We start from the raw sequence: 24,491 nt of genomic DNA, 5'->3' as shown, positions 1-24,491 counted from the left end.
TTGTCGTAGGAAGGCATAATTTAAAATTAAATGTAGTCTTTATCAGATCAGAGAATAACTTATTTGACAGACTTAGTTGGATTTCTAACTTGTTCAGGTTTATAACGACTCCGTTAGATTAACCAAACTGCAAACTGGCTTGATTTCTTTTAAAAACAAGGGAAGATGGTAATAAGAAATGAAATGACCCAAAAAATTAGCAAGAAATTTAAAGTTTAAAAACAAGCAAACAATTAAATAGCCCGGAAAGAGTGCTTAAAAAAAATTCAGAATTCTGTAACAAAATTTGAAAATGTAGTTTATTATTATTATTATTATTATTATTATTATTATAGTTTCTCCCTAACTTTTTTCCCTATTGTTTTTTTTTTTTTTTTTTTAATTTGTGGGACATTTCTTATCAAGTTGCTCATTGCCCTTTTTCCCATGTTTTTTTTTTTTTTTTATTAAAGAAATCACATCAATTTGCTCAGGGTTAAAAGGTTTAAATACTTGCGAAAGGCGTCTGAAAGCATCACATGAAAAGCAATGTTGTTCCAGGTTTCCAAGTGTTAATAAAACCCATTAGAACCCCAACAATCAACACTGATTCCTTGCAACGTACACAGTTCCCCTCAAAACTAACCTCTGGCCTCAGTGAAGTGTGGGAGTCAATGATGTCTTGAAAGGTGGCATCACGAGCCTCATTTCTCTACCAAAGAAGACAGCAAGACAACAAGGCAACCACGACGACAGTCATTTTTACTTTTGTACTTCAACCAAGGTGTCTACAGGTATCAAGACACTTACATTTTATGGTTTTTACCATTTTAAGACAGACTTTTTGGACAAATCATGTTTTGCTTATTAATGCAATGCAGGTAAGTATAAAGGGAGATAGTATATATGTGGTCTCATACAGACAGAGACATGGTTATTAGATTGATTTAGATTAATCTACATTTTGTCAACAAGTAAGTGCAGGTTAAGTTCAGTGGTAGGTTTAAAGATTTGTAACATCAGAAATGTGGACCTTTATGCAAAACAGCTTGACTCATTTTGACAAATAGTAATTAAAAGGTGGATCAATAAAATTAGATTAAATAATAATATATAATATTTTTACATAATTGAATTTAAGACATTTTAAGGACCTGCAGACACTCTGACTATAAGTAAGTAAGTAAGTAAGTAAATTTATTTATGTAGCACTTCTCACAGAGATAACTACATGTCATTATTCCCAAAACTGTGACTTAAAAAATAAAAGCATACTTACAAGTAAGAGGACAGAACTGGGAGGACCCTAAAAACCAAAGAGACAAGCTTTTATTATAATCTCCATGTATACTGACACACTTTAGTTGTTTATCTTGTTGGCACTTTTGTAGAAACAGTCACTCGGTGCATTGTGTTTGGAGAGCAGTTCTGCAAACGCTAATCGACACTGTTGGTGGTGGGCTCTGCCAATCTCATCCAATATGCAGTAATGCACAGAAACAATCATGAATGCACAGGAAATGAGGCGTGAACGCACAGGAAATAAAGCATGTCAAATGCAGAGAAGAAGAGCCGCTGGCGAACAGCTATTTGAATCAGATCAGAGTGGAAAACAAGCAGGTCCCTAACTAGTTAGATTATTCTCCCAATAACACTTCAAATGCTCACAGTTCAGCTTGGGTGTAGATGCACAAATTAGTTTTTACACCTCAAATGATTTTCCAGGGGACCAGATACTGCACCCACAGCTGAGTACTTCCTTTTTTTCAGTGTAACTTTGGGATGTGAATTATGAAAACACATTACATTTTGGCTTTTATGGATACACATTAGAGTCAAAAGACTATTCTGCTCCGTGCGCTGTGAAATCAATGAGTGTGTTCCAGTCTCTTCTCCCTCTGAAATCTTCCCTCCGTGATCTTGATTTCTGGAGGGTGCTTAAAGAACACTTTTAAAGGTATAATGTGTCAGATAGAGCTACACTTTCAGTATAAAACATCCAAAAAATGAACTCACATTATCAACAGACATTATGTTAAAAACGTCTTTGTACTGTGTTGCAGTGATATTTACCCAAATGAGCATGCTAACCAGGGCCTGTCCTGTTTTGTCGCACAGCTTGTACAACAGGGAGTCACTGCAGTATCCAACCTGTGTTCAGTCCAACATGAGATGCCAAATGGTGTCGATATGGTTTTGACGCGGCTGTTTTCTTGCTGCTATGGTGTTAATAAAACTAAGCAAAGCCTTGTTTTTGAATTTTGTGTATTCTTGCTGTTCTGTTAGTAGGGCTGGTCGATATGGACAAAAATTCATATCTCGGTATTTTCTTCAAAATGGGCTACATGTTTTCAGTTTCAAGTCAAAGCCACATTTGAGATGTCACGAGCACTTTTATGAAAACAAATTGTGATCAAAATAAAAGGCAAAGACAGGGATTGTATTCCCGTTTGAAAGCTGCACAACATGTAAATGAAAATTTCTATAAAATAAATAGCAGGGCTGTACATTAACAATGGTGGCACGGTGGTACAGTGGTTAGCACTGTCACCTCACAGCAAGAGGGCTCCTGGTATGAATTCAGGGTAGGGGAGCCCTTCTGTGTAGAAGTTTGCATGTTCTCCCTGTGTCAGCGTGGGTTTGCTCCCACAGTCCAAAGACATGCAGGTTAACTGATGACTCTCAATTGGCCGTAGGTGTGAATGAGAGCGTGAATGGTTGTCTGTCTCTATGTGTCAGCCCTGGGATAGTCTGGTGACCTGTCCAGGGTGTACCCTGCCTCTCGCCCAAAGTCAGCTGGGATAGGCTAGGGCACACCCGCAACCCCTGACAGGATAGGGGGTTACAAAAAAATGAATGTACATTGACATTTTTGCACACAGCACTGGAGCTACAGAGGTTTAAAGGTTTGCAGCACAGGACACAAAACTGTAACATGACTGTAAATGTATTTAATAGGCCTTAATCCATTGTAGTTTGAAACAATTAAAATACTTTGTGGGAGGAGTTAAAATCATTTTCCATGGCCTTTCAAATGAATCTAGTTTATATCTTTATTTATTTAGGCTATTAGTCTTATTTATGCACAGAGCATCAACAGTGAGGCCAAGGGAGGGAAGGAGCGAGAGACACTATCTGCGCTATACACATCTTCTATATAAAACATCTGTGTTGTCGCTGCATTTTTTTTAAACACATCTGTCGCCTGCATCCAGATGCTGTCTCCATGTCATACAATAGAGTACAACTGCCAGTGACACGCTATGATCCACCTTACACACAAACTAGCAGTGCAGCACTGGATTGCACGTGTGCTGCTGTAGTGTCACTCACCTCACAGACTGATTTAGTGTAGCACATACAACATACAGACCGATGTCACACTGTAGACTAATGAACAGACAGATTAAACAGAGGAGCAGCTCTGTCTCTCTGAGTGTTGATGGAGAAATGTGATCTTGCTTGAAAATATATCATCGCCCAGCCCGTGTAGTTAGCTTTATTTTTTATAACTGATGGCTGTAAATTTAGATGGTATGGGCCCAGTAGTAGACCGGTGAAATGCTGCCCCCCATTTCTTTGGAGCATGTGACCAGGCATTACACATTGCACCTTTAACCAAGCATGACTCTCATTGTTGATTTTTTTTTCAGACTCTTAAATCTAGTCCAAATTCCAAAAAAGGAAGATATGCCATTCATACAAAATGATAAACTTACTGGTGGTCCAGGTGGTCCACGCGGGCCAGGCAATCCCTGAAAAATTTTATCACCACATTAGCTTTCAAATTATTTAGGACTTGGCCTTTATAGAAGATGATAAAGTTAATTCATTTCTTCTAGTGCTGAGCAGCCACAGGCCCGTGCAGAGAATAATGATTAAGCTACAGAAGTGAATAATTACTCACCCTTGGTCCTTGCAACCCCTGTTAAAGATGAGAGAAAAAGTAATCAATATTCACAAGTGGACAATCAGTTCCACAATAACAGAATGAGTTTGAGAGCAGACCAAAAATTACTCTGTCATGCAAAGTGGAACGTCGTCTTTGTGCAGCCAATTCAATAGACATCTTTATCTATTGTATGTTGAATTGCCCTCTTGCCTCTTTGCAAGCCTACACTCAGAAATCTTATTTCTACACAGCAAATCCTATTTTCACGCAGGAAACTCATACATGAATGTTGGCGTTTGGGGAGTGAGCTTGTGAAATATGCCCATGTACGAACGCTCAGCAAACCCCTTAAAAAGCTTGAGATGAGCATGCAGCCAACATTTATCACCCTGACAGGAATTCCACAGCAGCTAAGTGTCACTGTGAGTGTAACAACAAACAGTGGAGCACAATAGGAAATGAAAAGTGCTGAGGGCAAAGGAGGCTGAGTGGTGCGCCTTCTCCATACTAAGTATTCTATTCTGTGCTCACAGTACAGACAGAAAAGGATTCATCAAAACAGCGCCACGCACCGTCTCCCCCCGACTTCCTTTGTCACCCTGGGGTCCCTGATGGAGAGAAAGGAGACAGAGGATCACTCCATCACTGCTGAAAAAGCAGAGAGAAGTCACATAAAGCTTGGCAGAGAGGATGAGATATGAGGTACATACAGGATGACCGCTGGGGCCAATGATGCCAACGGGGCCCAAAGCTCCCTCCATACCCTGGAAAGCAGAAGCATGTTAGTAACTGACGACACATATGATGGAGCATCTCATGGCGCACTGCTTATTTTTCACGGGAAGTGTGCAGTTTGTGAGAGTTAAGAGCACCGGCATCTGCTGAAATACTGCACAGAGTTACCAAACTACCATTAATCTTCATCTTACCAACAAACCACGCGGCCCTTTTGGTCCTTGTATCCCGGCCGGGCCCATGTCTCCCTGGGGTCCCTAGGAAGACAAATACTTGTCATTTATAACAGTGGATAAGATACGGTAAGTTTTAAAGGTTACACCTGTAGTAAATCATCAGTGACCTTTGTTGACCTCTGTTTGCAACAAGCAGAAGTTGTACTCTGATAAATGTCTCTGCGACTGTTGGATGCTAAAACAAAGATGTCTTAAGATGCCGTTCCTCTAATGGCCACTAGGTGGTAGCGGTAGGAGAATGCACTCCCATTTCCAGACTACATGCTAATTACAAACATTTAAGCCAACAAAGATCAAAACCAGGCTTTGCATAGCTTAGTTAGCTCCAACCTCAATAGTTTGTCTGGTCAAATTAGCAAAATGCTTGCTGCACATGGCACGCTGAGCGTCAGGATCCCACCGTTTCCCATTCTTCCTGCTGATGCCTCACATCTGTATCCACTTTTGGCCTTTTGAAACCTCATTTTTTTCAGTTCTGCAGCTAAATAAAAACATAGTTCTGGTAGTGCATCCCATGACACAACAACCTTGGGGCATTTCTCTGTTGTTTGCTGGCAGACATAAATGACAAGATGACAAGGAGGCACCTTCAAGCAAAACAAAGTCAGAAGAGAGCGATGTATTGTTTCCTCCTCTGGTGGGGTGGGACTTAATTGTGCTCTCCCGCTGTGCTAATGCTAATCATCACCTATACTGTTTGCAATTAGTATACAGAATCTAAAAGTCATTTTTCATTTGTACCAAAAGTAAATACAATACTTTGACGGATGTCGAGGTCAAAATCAAACTTAAAATTGCCAGATTAATTTAACAAAGACAAAGTACTTTCCCCCTAAAGTATAAATGCATTATTATTTTTGTTTGTTTCCTTAGGTGTTTTTAGAGTTTATCCTACTGTACACCATTAGCAGTTTATTTAATTGACTGCAGCTGTGAGCAGGTTATCCATTTCCTGTGTGCATTACAGTGTTGTTTAAACAAACACTCAAAAATAAAATGGATTCAGTGTGCAGACAAACGTTTACAATGTGCTCATTCGAGATGAACTGCACCTCTCCTAGAAAATAAGACAAGATTAGGGGACAGTGACAAAAAGTGGGACAGTTTCCATCAAAGATGTCCTATTTCTTGCAGCCTTCAAAGAATATACAAAAGGTCACAGAAACACAATGTAGTTTGCAGAACAGGTATTATTATAACTGTCAGCCACACAAGATGTTTGTTAACAGAATAAACCTTCATTGTACAACATGAGACCAACAGTCTAGAATCTAGCTTTAAATATTATAATTACGCAGAAAGTTAGGATTTTCTACCAAACCTCGTGTTTGTGGTTAAGACGAAGAGATAATCAGCTATTTGATCAAGCAACAGCCAGGCATTTCCCGTCATGCATCTTGAAGTTGGTGGAAAGCAACTGTGGGGCCTGGCTCTAAAACTGTGGCCGCCTCAATCTTGTGAGGTTATCGTTGCTTACATGTGTGACGTCAGAGCAAGTCAGGATCAAGTCGGACACAAATCAACAGTCGGTGATGAATTCTGCACAGGTCTGGCTCATCTCAAACGAGCCTAATGGTGCACAGTGCACACTGATAACTTGCTTAGAAGTGGCATGTAGTATGGAATTGGGACAGTTTCAGATTGCATACAATGACTTTCTTTCAAGGCTTCAGCTTCTCTCTTATATATTGCTTTCCACAAGACTAAGGTAGCAACAAACCATTAGCATTATCGATTAATCTACTGATTTTTAAAATTAATCAAAACCTATATGACTGGACCATGTGGGAATTTAATTTGAATATTTAATTTTTTGTAGGTGTGTCCACAATTTTCTCTTGGATGCCTCCTACTTACACTGCTCACCTACACGCTATGCCCAAGAATATCCCGAACACAGCAAAATGAGACAGAAATAAGAAAACGCAGACAGAGGGAAGGGCCTCTGCTGATAAATACGCAGCCACAGACTGCTACTGGGTCATAAGTGATGGTCTATAGATTATTATTTTAGAAAAACCCTGCATCACCTTCAAGGAGATATTAAAGTCTGCTTTACTGACAGCAATCTCAGCCTGTTACTCTCAGGGGGGTGATTGCCACTTACTCACCCCTCATCCCTCCCTTTTACAATGTGTAATGCTCCTACATTAGTCTGTGGGCAACACCATGCAGAACAGCTCTGTTAGTGTATCCAAGACGTAACATTTTCATATACCATGACAAAACAGCTGCCCCGCTGCTTAACGATACATGTGCTACCAGTTTTAATCTTCTCTAATAAAGCTGTAAAAATTAATGGTTTGCAGCACGTCGCTTTTATCATAATAACACCATAAAAACAGCTTATTGTAATAATTCTGAGTGGAAAGTGTAAAAGTTTTACAAGAAACTTGTGTAAACAGTCGAATCTCTCGTCTTATTTAGAATAAGGTCAATGCTGCAGCTGCTACGTGATTACAACCATTCAACATCAATCTGTGATGTTTAAACACTTTGTTTCAGAGCCTGCACTTTTATCTGATGACTTTATTCTAATTATCCTTACTCACTGCTTCTTAGTTAGAACAATTATTATAAACTCCACTGAACACCAACACAAAGCTCATCTGCTTCACACTCCTGTTCAACTCCCGCAGTAGGAAAATATCCAACATGCCCCTCAGGGTTTTAAATTAAAGAGTGAGACTCCAGGAAAGCCTGTTGTGTTTCTTCAGCTGGCAATAATCTATATTGCAGCAGTGCTGTAACTAAAGCAGACTTATGACAGAGCAGATGTCACGCTGGGGCATGTTACTGTAATACATAACAGCTTTCATATAAATTTTTACTGAAGACAATAGAAGGTAATGTACCTCCAGACAGTTTTAGGCGTTCAAACTTCACAGAAAGTACTCCAACCAAAATGTGAGTTAAGCCCTGAAAATTACTTTTTGGGTCATCTTACAGTCTGAGAGCCGTATCATCAGTCTGGACGAAGAGATAAGAACTTTGCTCAGACTGGAAAACTAAAACTTTAATGCCTGATTGACCTGAGGTCACCGCTGTGGTTGTGAATGGAGCTTGACGGTTGTGCATACCTTTGGTCCAAACAGACCGAACACCCCTGGAAATCCTTGTTCACCAGTATCCCCCTGATAAACAGAAGAGAACATATGGTAACCTTCGTCATTGAACATGCAAGTCAGTTGTCATGTATAGAAATTTGAAGTTATTTGATAAATCAGCGCTCACTGGTTGCCCTTTAGGTCCCTGCTCTCCTTGTTTCCCCGGCAATCCCATCCCGCCAACAGAGCCTTTTTTTCCTGATGGACCCGTTTGGCCTGGAAGACCTCTCTCCCCCTGGAGAACACACATAAACACATGTAAACACATGCACCCCCCCCCAGTAAACTCTAAACAGATGCCCAGACAAACCCGTGGAAGTACAGGCTATTGATCCCTCACTGGCTTCCTACCAACTGACACTGCTTATTAGATTAAATGGGGCACCTAACCAAGTAGGAAGCACCACTGCCAAGAACTAAACCTGGATCTCAACAGTGCTGGTGCCTTTTCCCCTGCATCACTGTGGTGTCCCTTCAAATCTCCTCACAAACCGTCCAAATCTAAGGCTGCATTCACACTGCAGGCTCTGGGCTGCATTCACACCACATATTGTGGCAAAAATACCAGTTCTCCCATTTATTTCAATGTGAGTAGTGCTTCTAGGCTGCGATGGTGGGGCCACAAGGTAATGCTGGAAAATACGCAGCGCCCTGCCCTAAAAGGTTGAAACAGAATCAACTTTTGGAGAAATACAACCTGAGGTCATGCTCCAGTGGCCAATCACATAACCTAACCAGTAGGGCTGTAACGGTACATGTATTTGTGTCGAACCGTTCGGTACGCGACTTTCGGTTCGGCACGACCCTGTACCGAATTATTAGGCGCAGGATATTATTTTATTTTATTTTGTTTTATTTTAATTCCGTTTTTGCAAGCCCAGCGATTTAAAACATCTAGTTCCCCAACGGACATAATTGAGTGACGGACTGAGTCCCGTAAATCTCCGCTTTCACTTTGTGTAGCGCATTCTCGCATTTTGACAACATGGCAAGTGAGCCTGACGAACCTGAAGACCCACCCGCAAACCTTAAGTCCTCCGTTCGGGAACACTTTGGTTTCAGGGTAAAATACGACGATGGAAACAAACAAGTGGACAAGACAAAAGCAGTGTGCCGACACTGCAGAACAGCGGTCAGGTATGTACTTGGAAACACGTCTAACATGCTAACGCATCTAAAGCGACACCACCTGAGTTTGAACGTTAACCGGCATGACTAGAAAAAGCAATCTGGTGCAAACTACGATATCGTCGTCGTTTAAAAAGAAAGAGCGTTTCCCTGACCATCGCGCTAAAGAAATAATCAACGCCATTGGAGTTGAGTAAAATTGTTTAAGCTGCACTTTAGATATAAGCATGTTTTGTTTACAGCACTTTAACAAAGTGGGAAAGCTAAGTAAGTTCCTAGTAAAACTGAATCTGAGCAGGCTTTAAAGCTGACCAGATGCACTATACTTTTTATTTTAATTGAGTAAAACTGTTAAAGCAGAAATGTATATTTATATTTTTCATTCAAAAAATGTGTTAAAAACAGCAGGATTTTATTTTTCACTTTTATATTTCTGTTTTCATTCAAACAATGTGAAAAAGCAGGATTTAATATATATTTGTTTCATTTAAAAATTGTGTAAAAGAGTTAACTGCTGTGGTGGTATGTTTTAATAAGGTTACCAATACGTAAAAGATATTTAATAGTTGTCTATTTTTTTCATTACTGGACCGAAAAAAAACAAACCATGACCAGGAATCAGACTGAATGACACCCACAGTTCACAGGAACAAGTCTCTTTTTATCTGTAAATATTATAGTGAGTAAAATAAATGTATGTAATCTACAGATCTTTCAAGCCAACATCAAGAAACTTACTGAAGAGAAATACTTAGTTGCTGAGATGGGGTGACTGGCTTTCTATAGCGAGTCTCACAAACGGGCCATGTAAGTGACGCTCCCACACTGCTGCACAACACTGGCTAATCACCTACAACCCCTGATTTGGTATAAATGCAGCGTAAGTGCTCAGTTCGGATTTATTTTATTATTAACTTATCCACATGCACAAAAGAACACCAACAAAGATGTTACACACAACGTGCTGTCGTACCGAAGTAAACATAAAAGCCACTGAAGTCAGCATTTATGGTTTAATTTAAAAGTTGATATACAGTGGAAGCCAGCGAATTTACGAGCAGATGATAATGTGGGTGAGCACAAAGAGAGACAACACTTTAATTATGATGTTTTGTGGAGCAATGGCTGCTTTTATATGGAGGTGTGCGGGAATACAAAACTTGGCTTTCAGGCTCTTAACTTTTCTCTAACACTGCAGCCATGTCAGCCTGGCTCCTGTCTGGCCTTTGTTATGATATGCTTCTAAACACAGACCAGTTACACTACGACCCTTTGATGTGTGTTTCCGTACAAGCAAAATTCAAATACATCATCGCAGCTGTTTTCCATGTTTGTATTTCACTGAGTGACTGATTCTCCACTAGCGCAGAATTGTGGTGAATGTTGATTTAGAGCAGGCCAGACATTAGAAATTAAGAACAGGGGTACAAAATGTTGACGTTTGACCCCCTGATGGCGGGCCTGATCTAGAGTGACCAAAAATCTAAACTTAAATCAGAACTGAAAAGATGAGATTTCATGAGATTTGTGCTGTTCACACTGTTAAGAAATAAAACAAATTTAAACCATATACTGCAGTCTGAACGTAGCTTAATAAATGTTTGCACATGGATCACCAACACGACCAAATCAGAGTGCAACTTACTCCTTAACTTTGTGCAGGGAAGTGAAAATCACCTAATATTAACACATAAAGCCTCTCTGTGTTTCTCACAGTCATGCATATTTAAATTTAATGTTATATTGGCAGGGCCGTGCAAATCAAGACAGTGCCAACTCATTAACATCTGCAACACGAACTTCCCAAAATTATTGCTGTGAATAAGAGGTCTTTAGAGATATGGTGTAAAGACTTGTGCAGAGTTTGGCATTTGAGATTAGAAAACACTCCAAACATAAAGGCAGCACTGCGTGCCAAGGGAGGCAACCCTGGCAGATTAAAGCTGAGCTGGCAATTTCCACTTGATATTGGCAATAAAATCATTGGGATGTACAGAAAAAGCTTGTGCTATAGCTTAACATTAAAGTTCTTTGTGAGCCAGATTAAAACTTTGCACTCTTGGCTCAGCAGCTAAAATAATGAAAGAAAAAAAAGCAGGACATACTGTCCACCCATCATTGTCACCTTTGGTCCGATGGAGCCTTGACTTCCAGGAAGCCCTATCACACCAGTTGTACCAGGATGCCCAGGTTTACCAGGTAAGCCCATTTGTCCATCGTCTCCTTGCTCCCCCTGAACACAGATGATTGGTGAATAGCAACGAGGGCTGGTTTTATTTTCAGTCATTCAAAAGGTGCACCACTGACAGCGTCCTAACCTTGACTCCTTTGCTTCCATCTTTACCAGGCAGTCCATCTGGGCCAGGCGGGCCCTCAAGTCCCTCCCTGCCCACGACTCCCCGCGGGCCAAGATGACCCTCTGGACCCTTAGAGGAGACAATTTGAAATGTTAATGTCAAAGCTTGCATTGATTTTAAACACTAACAGGTAGCTCAAATGCCTCACTCTATAGTAGGACGAGAAATTAACTCACTGGTGGTCCTTTGGTTCCTGATGTGCCTCTCGCCCCTGATTTTCCTTTCCTACCCTGGAGAAGAAAGAGTTCATGTTCCACAGTTCTGACATGGTTGCATGACAGAAAACCCAGGCCAATAATACTACATGAAATGACTTTTCTAATACAGAAAATAAACATGCCACCATATGTATGTCCTTACTTGGTCACCTTTGGATCCTTTCAATCCTGGTTGTCCCTTTGGTCCAGGATGTCCCTGAAAAGATCATCACTATGTAAGTTAAATAATACTAGCTGTGTTTGGACAGTGAAGTGTCTATATATCTGATATCTGGTGATACTACGCAGAATTTTCCCAAAACACAACAATCTATACCTCATAACAAAAGTAATCCCTCTCAATTTTCACTTATAATGCACTAGAAGTGTGTCGGGACTCTTAAATTTGCTGTACGCGGACATTTATGGGCCCCGGTGGATGTGGAGCCCCCAGCCAATAACAGCACACAGGTGAGGTCAGGATTTGTGGGCCGGACTTTATAAAAAAAGGGAGCACCCAGATATGGTCGTAAGCAGCTCACATCTAAAAGAAAGCAACGAAAATCGCAGAAACAGCAAAGAAAAAATAGCAAATATAGAGAGGTGCAAGCAGACAAAGCTCGTTCCTAAACAAGACTGAATCTGGGGTTGGCTTTCAATTACGCTGGTGAATACAAAAGGAGAGGATGGGAATGGGCTGGCTAGTTTTCTGTTGGACAGGTGCAGTTGCATGTAGGGCTTCCCCCTAACGGTCGACCATAAAGGTCATTAGTCAGCAAGATTTCACTGGTTGCTTAGTCACAGGGGAAAAAAAAAAAACACCGGAATGAACCATGTGGGAATTTAATTTGAAAGGTTAATTTGAAGTGTCCACGCTCAGCAGTCAGACAGGAGTCAGGTTAATTTCCAGGGCTGGTACCTGCGGTTATTCCACAGGCTAGTTAATAACATGTCGGGCAGGAAATCCAAAGTGTGGGATCATTTTGAGAAGGTGAAGGACGAACCCAAGGTGATATGTAAACTCATCTTCATTGGTCGACTACAAACATGACGTATCATCTGAAACATGGAAGTAGCTACATGCCCATTAGCCCACAGCGTCATGAACAGGCAGCTCACTCAGTGTGTGACGTGCACTTGTAGATAAAATATAGGCCTATATTGTCATAGTTTGTGCCTTTCCTTCATTCCTCATGTGCTGTTGTTTCTTGTGGCTCCTTGTTTGTCTCTGTGTCTGGGCGTGGCTCTCATCACTCCTGCTGCCAATCAGCCTGCTCACCTGAAAGCCATCCACTAATCAACCCCAGCAGTACAAATACCCTGGCTCACAGTCCTGTCTCTGCCAGATCGTTAAGTCTACCTTGCAGTGTGAACTACAGCCAGTTTGTTGCTTGTTGCTTTCTCTCCTCTAGGATTTTTTTGCCTAAACCTTGTTTCTCTGTGCCTCAGAGCCACACTTTCTGGTCACCCACTTGACTGCCATCCCCGCCTGCCAACCTGTTTCCCCCAAACGCCCTGGATCGACCTAAGACACCCTGTCTTGCCTTAGTGAAAATAAATCCACTTTAAACTGAACAGCTGTCTGAGTCACGCTATTGGCTCCAGTTCTCTCTATAATATACTACATATATCAATGAGGGTTCATTAGTATGGTTTTGTATTTCTCTGTAATGTAGCACAGTGTTAACGATGTTACTGATACTACTCTCTCTCACACCTTCAACTCAAACCATTGTGTTGCCCCGCCCAAAATATATCATTTATCAACATGCAAAAGTTTGGGCACCCCGGATGAAAATCTTGTTTGCTGTGAATAGCTTAGCAAGTAACAAGCCGCTGTTGGCTGTGATTGACGGGACAGGGTTTCAGGAGTCACAGTATGCTTTGCAATTTGCATCACCTGGACTTTCCTAACGATGACTGTGAACAAGCCACTGCACTAACAAGCCAATTAAGGTCTGAGACCCTGGTAGAAGTTGCATGAGAGCTCAAATGTCTCAGGGTGCCCAAACTACTGCATGATGCTCCTTTCTTTTTTCACTCCAAATTTGTACAAACAAAAATGAATACAGTAATCTTGTTTGGAATGTTGAAAAGCATGTTCCATCTTATCTGTCCTATTATAACACATGTAATATTCCTGCAATAGTAACCTGTAGTGAATGTAAGCAGTGCTGCGTGAAAACAATCCCTGTATAAGTACACCTACAACATGAATGAGACACTTACAGGAAGCCCCGGGGCACCAGCTTCACCTCTTTTTCCATCTACACCAATTTGACCCTGGAAAACAAAACAGAACAGATCATAGCTCAAACCTAACCGACACCATATCTGAAGACAAAAAGTGTGTCCACTTTTTTAATCCACTTACGATGTATCCGGGGTCGCCTGGCTCTCCTCTCTCTCCTCTGTTTCCAGGGGGACCCTTTGTTCACAGGGAAACAAATTAATTAACCAATCATGACCACCGCTAACAAACCACACAGGAAAAACAAGCACATGTAAGAAACTCACTCTGTCACCTTGGGGACCTGGAGGACCTTCTACCTTGCCGTCGTCGCCCTGTTCGCCCTGAACGAGTAATATAGACACAGACAAACAACTGCAATCAATGGAATTTCCCTCAAAGCCAATGGTCTGTGCAAAATCAATGCATGTTTTGTTTGAAAGAGTACAACAATGGGAACACATTGCCTGCTCTCTTTATATGAATTGCAAATCATTACATGCGCTATTACCCACAATGATCCCATTTTACATAAATGGAGCCAATGTCTGTTCCAGGCGCTTTATGGGATTCATTAAACAATAACCACGGATGTGCGTATAATTTTAATAGTCATGTGTGGTGCATGTGTCAAATTAAATAAATAAATGTAGAGCCCAACAGGCATCTAAAAGTGGGAGAATAATTAGTGGTGGCCGGGGGCCGAGCAAAGCTGACACGTACATGGATGAAAGCAATATATTGCAGCATTAGTCCTTTTAATAAAACTGTGATAGCGATCTGTATTTATCAGCAGTGTGCTTCAGTGCCAGAGTTACCTGGCTCTGTAAATTGACGATCATGCATTTTGCAGCGACCTGTGTGATAGCATGACACTGATTTAATTAGAAAGCAAGCACCGGCATTATTTCGTGGGTATTGGCAAAGAGAAAATAACAAATATCCACATCCAGATGGCTCCTGCCAAGGGACTAAAAAAAATGCAAATTAGTGTCTCACTAAATTCTGGTGCAATGTGTTCTATTGTGTGCTGCTCCTGTCAAATAAACACAAGTTATGGTGCTAATATCCCCAAAATCATGAGCAGACCAGGTGTTTGGCTAATTATATACATTTGACAGCACAGAGTTAATTGGATGTGTCTTAGTTAATATCATTGATCAAATTAGGGACTACTACTTCAGGAGTGCTGCAAGAGCAACAAGACAGACAGAGGGAGCACTAATTAGGAACACAACTGGAGTTTCAATGCATAAAAAAACTGACCATGCACTTAAAGACAGTAAGGTGCACGACAGTGTTACGGTGTTAAGTAATGCACCCACTCCAGGCCTCCAGAGCTCATTAGATACAATCAAAGAGCAGACGGCTATTAGGGACAGCGAGTAAATGTGGTAATTTACCTTTTCACCTTTTGGCCCAGGAGGTCCCAGGGGGCCCTGCAGTCCCATGTGACCCTGTGACAAGAAAAGAGTTTGTGATCGCGACCTCTCAGCCTTCACTCCCAATTTACCGTGTGAAATATTACGCTCATAATGTGGAGAATCACACGGAGGCAGAGACAGAGGGGGATGAAACTTGTGTAAACTGAGGTTCTAACAGCGTCATCTATCATCACTTCATCTTTTGTTGCCATGGAGAATGCAATTTTGGGGACCATCAGTCGAGTCGTGGTTATGTGTGTTGAGAATTTGATTATACTGTAGTCTTACATCTGCAATGATCGTTTTCTCAACCCTGATCTTACCCTGCATCTATTATGTGCATGCACTGGTAATGACCAGTAATACTGCTATTTTTAATCTGCTGTAAAAAAAAAACAAAAAAAAAAAAAAACGATAAAATCTACTGCAAATGAGAAGATTCTCCAGACTTTTAAGTAACCTAACATAAAGTCTCTTTTTCGTTGGCATGGTTAGATATATCAGAGGTACATTTAGCTAGCTGCAAGCACACACTCCCATCTTGTATTTGTCCTTGTATGGCCACCATAGTACACAAAGAAGTTGTTTTGGTGTTTGCCCTCTAGTGGCCAATTTTAAAACGAAAAAATAATTGAAGTCATCTAAGGTTTTACTTCACGCAGCGCCATTAACCAAGATAATATGTTACATTTTACCCTCATTTATACCTTTAAATGGCAAAGAATAATGAGAAAGCAAAGTTGAGTTATTTGACCGGCACTGCATTAAACATAAATTAACTAAAACTACACATCGGAACAGAGGATTCCCCAGACTGTGGGGCAAAGAGGAAGAACAAAACGCCAGCAAACGAGGGCCAGCCTGTGATTCATCAACACCAGAACAATACACACTATCCACTCGCAGGTCAATATTATCATTCGATAATGTTCTGTGTGAAATATAAACCCAGATGAAACACCTTCAAAAAATCAATCCAGGCTTTTGGGTTGTGAGGAGGAAAAGTGCTTTGTAGCGTAGAAATAATATCAAGTTAAATCACACACACACACACACACACACACACACACACACACACACACACACACACACACACACACACTACATAAATCAGACTAGCAATACGTCATCTGGAGTAGGCTCTCGTCACCACGCCCCCTATGGACATCAAACTGATTTAATGTATACTTTCTTGTATATATCAACACGCGTTAATTACAGGTCATAACTCTTTGAAAGGGTGGACTTGCATTATGTTACGGCTTGTGTATGTGTTCTGTGCTGCTGTCCCTTTTCCCTCCCTTGTAGATCTGCCCAGGTGTGCTGCATTAGTTAACGAGGTGCACTGCACCTGGCATGGAGGAGGTGCTTAAGAGCTCTTGTGCCAGCAGCAGAGGAGAGAGGCCTCTGGTGTGTGAACTGCTGCCTCTCAGCCTGGGATTTTTATTGTCTTGTTTGCTGGTTTTCAATCTAATAAATCCCATTGATTGTTTTAAAGGTGTTCATGTGGTTATTTTGGGTCATTATCATTAGATAAGTGGCATGAAATAGTCTTAAAATGACAATATCGTTTATTGCAATAATTCTGGGACTATATCTTCATCCAACAAAAATAACTGACAGGCCTAGTAACCAAAATGTTTGTGTTTCTACCCACAGACCACATACACGACTATGTGGCATAGATATAAAAATCAAAGGTTTTCATAGAGAGATAGAAGGCCTTTATTTTAGGGGCTTAAAATGTTGACAGTCACTGTTTTTAACATTTATGAACAGACAGCAGATTAAAGATGTTTGTGAGGTCACTCACACTGAGAAACATTACTCACCTGATAACCTGATATGCCTGGCTCTCCTTGTTGGCCCATTCTCCCCGGAGCACCCTGGGGAAATAAATACAAATATATTTAGCCCACATCCACCAACAACCAAGCAAGCCTTTCAAACCATCTGTGGATGTCTTACCACTGGCCCGATGGTTCCTCTCGCTCCCTTCTGTCCGACAAACCCCACCTCTCCCTGGTCACCGGCTGGCCCAGTCTCACCCAGGTGACCTTGGTGACCCTTGCTCCCCTGGAGAGAGTCCATCAGTGAGCAGGTATGCAGTGAGAGTACAAACTTCCCCAAACAGTTATGTGGGTAGTTTCACAATTCAAACATTTAATACTGAAGTGTATTTGACGAGCACTTCCACTGTCACGCTTACGGAGGTTACCGACCTGTTACTGTTTGTTTACCCCTACAGCAGAGAACTATTCAACCCCTCGTACAAGAGAGCAAATTGACCGACATCCAAGAATGAAAGGTGTGGATAAGCCCCGAGCGAGTGAACTGACAAACCTTTTCTCCTGGTTTTCCTCTGTCACCAATTTTGCCAGGTTTACCCTCTTGACCCTGGTGGAAGAAAATCGAACAGGGTTGTAAGAGGACAAAAAGAGCCATCCTTTCATGGGAACTGAATGAAATTTAGAGTTGGAGCTGTTGAGACACTCACCCTTACACCCACCAGTCCAGGATGCCCCGGAGGTCCTTCCTTTCCTTTTAGACCGATTTCACCCCTGTCTCCTTTCGCTCCTTCCTGACCAGCATCCCCCTTGTCACCCTGAGAGGAGCAATACAAGTCCAATGAAGAAGATGATGACACAATTGAGTTGCCTTAGCCAGGATTTTGGTCCGTTGCAGTGTGAATAAATTTGAATAAAATATTCAGACTGGAAGAAATAATATTTTTATCCAATAAAAACTTTTTTATGAGTCAAATATAAATAAATAAATGACAAAAGACCTTCACCACATATAATATACCCACAACTGTCTGTGCTTATAGTTTTTAATCCACATTATCAGCTGACAAAATGTCTGCAGGAAGGTCACTGCAAAGCCTGGAGGGCCACAGCAACGAAGCTCTGTCACCCTTATTTTTGAATTTTGACAGCAGCAGGACTGATCCAATGAACCCCTGTCTGAGCAGCAGTTTGATTCTGGGAGCACTGCAGGTTATAAATAAAACTTCAATCTTATCCTGTATTCACACGCCACAAAGATGTGAGCCCAGGACAGGGGAGATCTGAGCTCTAAATAAACATCTTGATGCAGGATCCTAGCTGCAGTTACTACACTGGCAGCTTGGGCATGTAGAGTTACAGTTGTTTAGACAGAATAAAACATAAATGATTTATTAGTGAGACACAACAGGCTGTAATTTGGAAATATTTCTTCCAAGGGAAAATAAGACAGTCAGCATGACTTGACATTTTCAAGGTGCATCGCTTGCTGCTTAAAAGTGGGCCGAGGCTCAGCTGCACATCTGATGCTACGTTATCACAACTAAAAAACTGTGGGCCAACAACCTTTCATAGCAAACAAGCAGTTTTGTAAATAGCCAACATGTCCAACAGTAGTTTCAGGGGAAAATAAAGCAAGGCCTGTCTGTGTAACAAGAGTAGGAAACAAAACCAAAAACACTAATGGTCTGTCCAAGTGGAAAAAATGTAAATAAAGCCTTTTGGAATATGGAAACATGAATAGCCTAACAGGAGCAGAGGAAGACTGATATTTCCATACAGACGCTGAGAAACATCTGTTGCGGAGACAAGATGAAAACCAGTGCAATGTGCTCCCACCTACTGATTATACTAGAGAACAGAATGGAGTCTACAACACACTGACAAACCCGTCATTCGACTTTATGTTAAGATGCTTTTAGCTTTGATTTCTTATAAATTCTTAGTAGCTTGTAGTCTATCCCTATAATGTTCAAGAGCATTTTCTGCATGGATGGGAGCATATGGAAATGGGAACAGGGATCCGTATTCAGGGAAGTCTGTACTGCCAATTTCCCACCTCAGCACCTAATAACTTTTCAGAGAAAATGCTGGAACAGCTGTGTTGTGGATGAAAAGCATAAAACTGCAGAGACAGGCACATAAAGGGTTTCATCCAGCTGACTAAAGATGCTGTGAGGTGCAGCAAGGTAACCAATCACAAGACTCTGATGATGACATAGTTTAATCTGCAATTTGGTTACAGTTAAGCATTTACCCCAGGGCTGTTCTGATAACTGTTTTGCAAACCTGCTTAAGAAATTTGGCACTGGATAAAAACTGCTCCTCGTCTGCCATGTTTCTTAAAATAACACCAGACATCCTCCACTTCGTACACATACATCCAGCCTTGCACCATCTCCCTCTTCTGTTGAGTTTTATAGCAATTGGCATCTGTAAATGTTGCATTACTGCCATCTGCTGGACTGTCCTTCATCTGCATGAGTGAACGATGTGGCATTATTGGTTACTGACGTAGCTCTAGGAGAGTAATGCGCAGTCATTGTTAACTAAGCCGAGAGCTTAGACGTTAGCTACTTGCTACCTACCAAGATAGCTACATTTCTAAGTGAAAATTCACAAAAATTCATGAATGTAACCACATCGCGGTGACGCAGACCTCCTGTCTGTTTTTGTAAGCTGAAACCATTTCCCTCAGTGGAAACTTCAGAGGAAATCTCTGCACGTCGCTAGGCTAATTTATACAATGTAAAATGCCATAGGCGTGTGCTAAAAATGTTAGCATGCTGTATTTGTTTGGAAAACATGTTTAGCGTAAGACAGTTGTTTCGTTGGTGAACCTCGTAAGTCATAATAGAGTTGAATTTTGCAACGTTACCTTTGTTAAATGTTGCTGTTGTCCTTGGCTTCATATGAGTAGAGGAAAAGTTTGCTGGTCACTAGGCTAATTTTTACAGTGTAAAATGCCATGGGCTTGTGCTAATAACATTAGCATGTTATATTTGTTTGGAAAACGTTTTTAGAATGAGACGGTTGTTTTGTCAGTGAACCTTGTGAGTTGTAATGGAGCCAAATTATGTAACCTTACCTTTGTTAAATGTTGCTGTTGTCCCTGGCTTCATATGAGTAGAGGAAAAGTTTGCTGGTCGCTAGGCTAATTTTTACAATGTAAAATGCCATAGGCTTGTGCTAATAACGTTAGCATGTTGTATTTGTTTAGAAAACATGTTTAGTATGAGACAGTTGTTTTGTCAGTGAACCTTGTGAGTTGTAATAGAGTCGAATTTTGTAACGTTACCTTTGTTAAATGTTGCTGTTGTCCCATATGAGCAGAGGAAAATTTTGCTGGTCGCTAGGCTAATTTTTACAATATAAAATGCCATAGGCTTGTGCTAATAACGTTAGCATGTTGTATTTGTGGGGAAAATGTGTCCAGATAAAGACAAGTGTTTGTCTGTGAATGCTGCGAGTTATAGTGAAGCTGATTTGTGTAATTGTGTTTGAAAGTGTTGCTATTACGCCATGTTTAATGTGTGTTTAATGTGTGTTTTGAATCAACTAAACTTTACAGCATTTCACTGAAACTCTGGCGCCATTTAGTCGTTTTGAAGGTGTAACTGCAGAGTGACAAAGACACCACCGCATCAGTATAAAAGCTCACAGCGTATAAACTGCTTACATTTGGCTGTGGTTTGCCTACATAGGGGTTTCCCACAAATTCATGTATTTGTGGGGGCCCACCTTAATATCGGCATTCGCTGCCACATATTGGTTTTCTTTTTTTGGAGCTGGTTAAGTTGGAGTGCTGCTGAAATACACATATACCGTTCCATAAGTCAGAGCACTACACTCTTGGAGCGAAGAGTGTACTCTGGACAGAGACAGCAGCCGAACACAAAGCGCAGTGAAAATTAAACTTAACTGTTCATATAGAAACAGAACACTCTACTTCACAGAATAACTGCACTCTCATTTCAGTGTTCACTTTTCCAACCCACTTTAGACAAAACCAGCTGCATTACCATGGAAACTGTGCACTCAGCAGTGAAGCCCAGGGTCTAGCCTGTGTAACTGCAGCAACTGAAACTTTTCCTTCACTCACTTCTGTAGAAGCCGCTCCTCTTATCCGTCGATCTGATCTGACCATCTCAGGAACATTTCCATCTTGCAACTTGCAAGCAAAAAAAGTTCCTGAATGTAGTGCATGTGTGAATAGTGAAACTCACTAGTGGTGCCTTAAAGGTTTTCCCTGTAATTTACTGGAAACGATGTGTGAGAGAGGCTTTACACTTCATTTGTTCTTCTCCATGTTTCCTGGTCTCCATGCTCAACCTAGCCAACCTAATGTAAGAAACAAACGTGGCTTTTCTCTGTAGTAACTGATATTGCAAATATACAGCACCACAGGTTTCTGCTATCAGAACTCTAACAAAGTGTGGAAACAAGAACTAGATATTCAATTTGTACAGCCTGCTGGAAGAACATAATGTCACAATCCGATGATTATTTGCTAAATTTCTATCTTAAATTTCACCAACTAATCCGTCACTGAACCATAACTAAGTGCTGATTTTCCCTCCGTTAACAGCACAAGCTGCAAATTCCTCTCGAGCTGCCGTTTTCCATTCAGGAGCTGCACTGCAGCCAAGAAGCCCTCAAAGTAGTTTACTCCCCTGACTAACAGAAAACATCCTGTACGGCACAAAGCTGAGAGAGACTCTCAGGTTGAGTCTATTCTAATCCTGAGTGTTCTCCCTGCTCACATTTTACCACCTTCTCTAAGCCAAACGTTGTTTGAGGGTTTGTCAGCGACACTTCCAGCAGGGTGGCTCTGCTGAATAGGCTTTCTGTGCTTTCCATCTTTTTTTTTCTGTCACAATACTTGCCAGACTTTGGAGCTCTTAAAATAGCCCCGCTATCTGTTTTCACCAAGTGTCAACACCGTGCAGCTCTAACTGTACAAAGGCCAATATCTCACAAACAAAAGTCGACTTGCCTTAATTACAATAAGCTGCTATAGTAGACCGGAGAGCTCAGAAAGTTCACAGACGTATAAGAATCAGGAAGAATTCATCCTTGTTGAAGTTCACGACGAACATTTTGATCACCGGCCAAACTCTTACGGCAATGTTTTTCCATTTACTGTGGGCTCTTAGAGTAAAAGACACTGGGTTTATTAAAGTGATGAATAAATCAAATTTTGAGTCACAGTCTGTCTTTTATTTTTGAACTTGCCTTGGCTCCGTCAGGTCCACTCAGTCCAGCCTCCCCATCAATGCCTGGCTCACCCTGGTAGACAAATCATAAAAATATTATGGTTGCAATGTGTTTTATTGTGACGATGACAGTGGTCACAAGAAGCGAAAACAGATGTGCAGAAAGCCAAACGCTGGCAAAAACTGACTATGAGTACATTTTAAAAACAAACTGGTTTACTGTGTGTTGGGAGTGATGTGTCTACTTTGGAATATTTGATCCAGAGCACTTTAACTTACAAAGACTTTACAGAAAGAAAACATGGGATACTCACTCTCTGGCCAATCAAACCCTGCTCCCCGATGTTACCAGGTAGACCAATGGCACCCTGTTAGGAGAAGAAGCGTAATGGTTATGTTATTGATGATGTTTTCTTTTGATGTACAACCTCTGCTTCCACCATGGTTGTGTTTTCGCTTTGAGTGCATTTTGGGTATAGCAAAACGAATCATTTGCTCGCATGTTAATTATGTTTTGATTGACTGATTTTAATTTGATTTACTAATGGGTGCAAAAAGCTTTTCCCTGTTCTACTTGCCACAGTTTCAACCAATTGGAAAATTGGAGTAGATGGTTTCTGAGTGAATTCTTTGCTCTCAAAAAAAAAAAAACTGCTGCTATACTCAGGGGCGTTTACAAAAGTTCATCAGCTCAAATAAGACTTTGGGTGACTACCTAGCTATGCTGGTCACATAAAACTACACTTTTCCATTCATGGGTTGTAACACACCATCTCTTGTTGCAGTAGCTAACGGAGTAATATGGAGAGAGATAGGAGGAGATGTGTTTTGGGGTATTAGCGGACAGAGCCTTTGCTTTCATTTCCAAAACAACGTGGCAGAGGTCTAATTCATTCCTCTCTCCCTCATCTTCCTCCTGATCTAACGGTGAGGGAGGTGAGTGTGGAGCTGAGAATCTAAACTTCTTAACTTGCCCTCTTTGTAGCCATCCAATCAAATGCGAAGGGTTTGATTTAAATCAGTTTTGTAACTGTACAGTACTCAAATATTCAATTTCACTGTGAAACATGTCAAAAAACAGAAGCTGAAGACGCTCTAACTTCGTTTCACAGGTACTTAAAATGGGCTGCACCAGTAAAGCCAGTGCATGATAGCCTATAAATAACATTGTGATGTAAAAAAAAAAAAAGTACATTCTGAAAGCATTCATCCATTTACAAAACAGATGATGAACAGACAGATGTCTTGAGATAATTCTCACTGTCATTTACATATGCATTTTTCCATATATTTCCACTCCTGTGTAACAATGCTGGCATCACCACACTTCCACTTAAAATGGATGCTATTGAGGCAGTAAGCTAAGTTACCCCCTGCCTTACAACCCATTAACAAATGAAATATTTTGGCAGTGCCTTAAGACAGAAGTCTGATACAGATGATTGACAATATTTTGCACAATGTAAAAGACCTCTTTGCCTTCACAAAGGCATCAACATTAAGTGTGCAAAGTCATCCAGTGGGCCGGAGTGGACCCTTTGACAGGCCAGTTCTGGCCTGCAGGCCGTATGTTTGACATCACTGTTGTAAGCAACCAGCTTAGTTAACAGTAGTTACTTATCACTCTCCCACTGCTTCCCTACTTCCTGTGTAACCAATAATCCTGATAATGATTTCTGTACAATATATAATTCATGTGTCTTGTATCCCATCTCTCTCTCAAGATTGAGGTACAAATATAATTCAGTGGAACAGGAGGTGCTCCCCCTAATGGCCATTACCAGTCATGGCATCAAAAGCTATTACGATGTCATCTTTCCACCTAATGTTTATGATGTAAAACACAAACAAAAGTACACACCCACTAGCCCAACATCTAATCAATGAAAATGCCAACACCATATCATCATCTTCACCTTCTCTCCAGATTCACCAGGCAGTCCCCGCTCTCCAGCCTTCCCCGGCGGCCCCTGTCATAAACAGCCGTTAGTATTTGATGCTAATGTAAAAGTCAATGGGAGCTCTCGCACCAGCTGTGTGATCAAACTCACCCTCGGCCCCATCTCCCCCAGTGGCCCAATCGTTCCCGGTGGCCCTGCTGGTCCCTGCGGCGACAACGCAGAGACACCAATAAAAAGGTTAAGAGTACTTTCTAATCTTGGACAAATGCCTCTGAAAGTGACAGTAAAGGAGGAAAAATGTG

At 41.1% G+C, this 24,491-nt stretch overlaps 1 protein-coding gene across 1 annotated transcript in view; it reads right to left on the bottom strand.

Annotated features, from left to right (window-relative positions):
* Positions 1-24,491, bottom strand: part of col27a1b (collagen, type XXVII, alpha 1b) — a 112,020-nt gene that overhangs the window by 7,069 nt on the left and 80,460 nt on the right. The window contains exons 33-57 of the mRNA XM_049578153.1: positions 24,340-24,393; positions 24,205-24,258; positions 22,603-22,656; positions 22,308-22,361; positions 17,783-17,890; positions 17,629-17,682; positions 17,254-17,361; positions 17,118-17,171; positions 15,265-15,318; positions 14,149-14,205; positions 14,006-14,059; positions 13,861-13,914; positions 11,795-11,848; positions 11,611-11,664; positions 11,396-11,503; positions 11,203-11,310; positions 8,077-8,184; positions 7,923-7,976; positions 4,801-4,863; positions 4,582-4,635; positions 4,444-4,479; positions 3,887-3,904; positions 3,699-3,734; positions 1,259-1,285; positions 626-691 (exon numbers count right to left, since the gene is read on the bottom strand). Coding sequence (XP_049434110.1) covers positions 626-691; positions 1,259-1,285; positions 3,699-3,734; positions 3,887-3,904; positions 4,444-4,479; positions 4,582-4,635; positions 4,801-4,863; positions 7,923-7,976; positions 8,077-8,184; positions 11,203-11,310; positions 11,396-11,503; positions 11,611-11,664; positions 11,795-11,848; positions 13,861-13,914; positions 14,006-14,059; positions 14,149-14,205; positions 15,265-15,318; positions 17,118-17,171; positions 17,254-17,361; positions 17,629-17,682; positions 17,783-17,890; positions 22,308-22,361; positions 22,603-22,656; positions 24,205-24,258; positions 24,340-24,393 — 1,545 coding nt within the window. The remainder of the gene's footprint in view (positions 1-625; positions 692-1,258; positions 1,286-3,698; positions 3,735-3,886; positions 3,905-4,443; positions 4,480-4,581; positions 4,636-4,800; positions 4,864-7,922; positions 7,977-8,076; positions 8,185-11,202; positions 11,311-11,395; positions 11,504-11,610; positions 11,665-11,794; positions 11,849-13,860; positions 13,915-14,005; positions 14,060-14,148; positions 14,206-15,264; positions 15,319-17,117; positions 17,172-17,253; positions 17,362-17,628; positions 17,683-17,782; positions 17,891-22,307; positions 22,362-22,602; positions 22,657-24,204; positions 24,259-24,339; positions 24,394-24,491) is intronic.

Source organism: Epinephelus fuscoguttatus, linkage group LG6 (genome assembly GCF_011397635.1).
Source record: "Epinephelus fuscoguttatus linkage group LG6, E.fuscoguttatus.final_Chr_v1".
NCBI classification, from domain to species: Eukaryota; Metazoa; Chordata; class Actinopteri; order Perciformes; family Serranidae; genus Epinephelus; species Epinephelus fuscoguttatus.
Note: the sequence above shows the minus strand (reverse complement) of the source record. Positions and strands in the feature narration are given on the sequence as shown.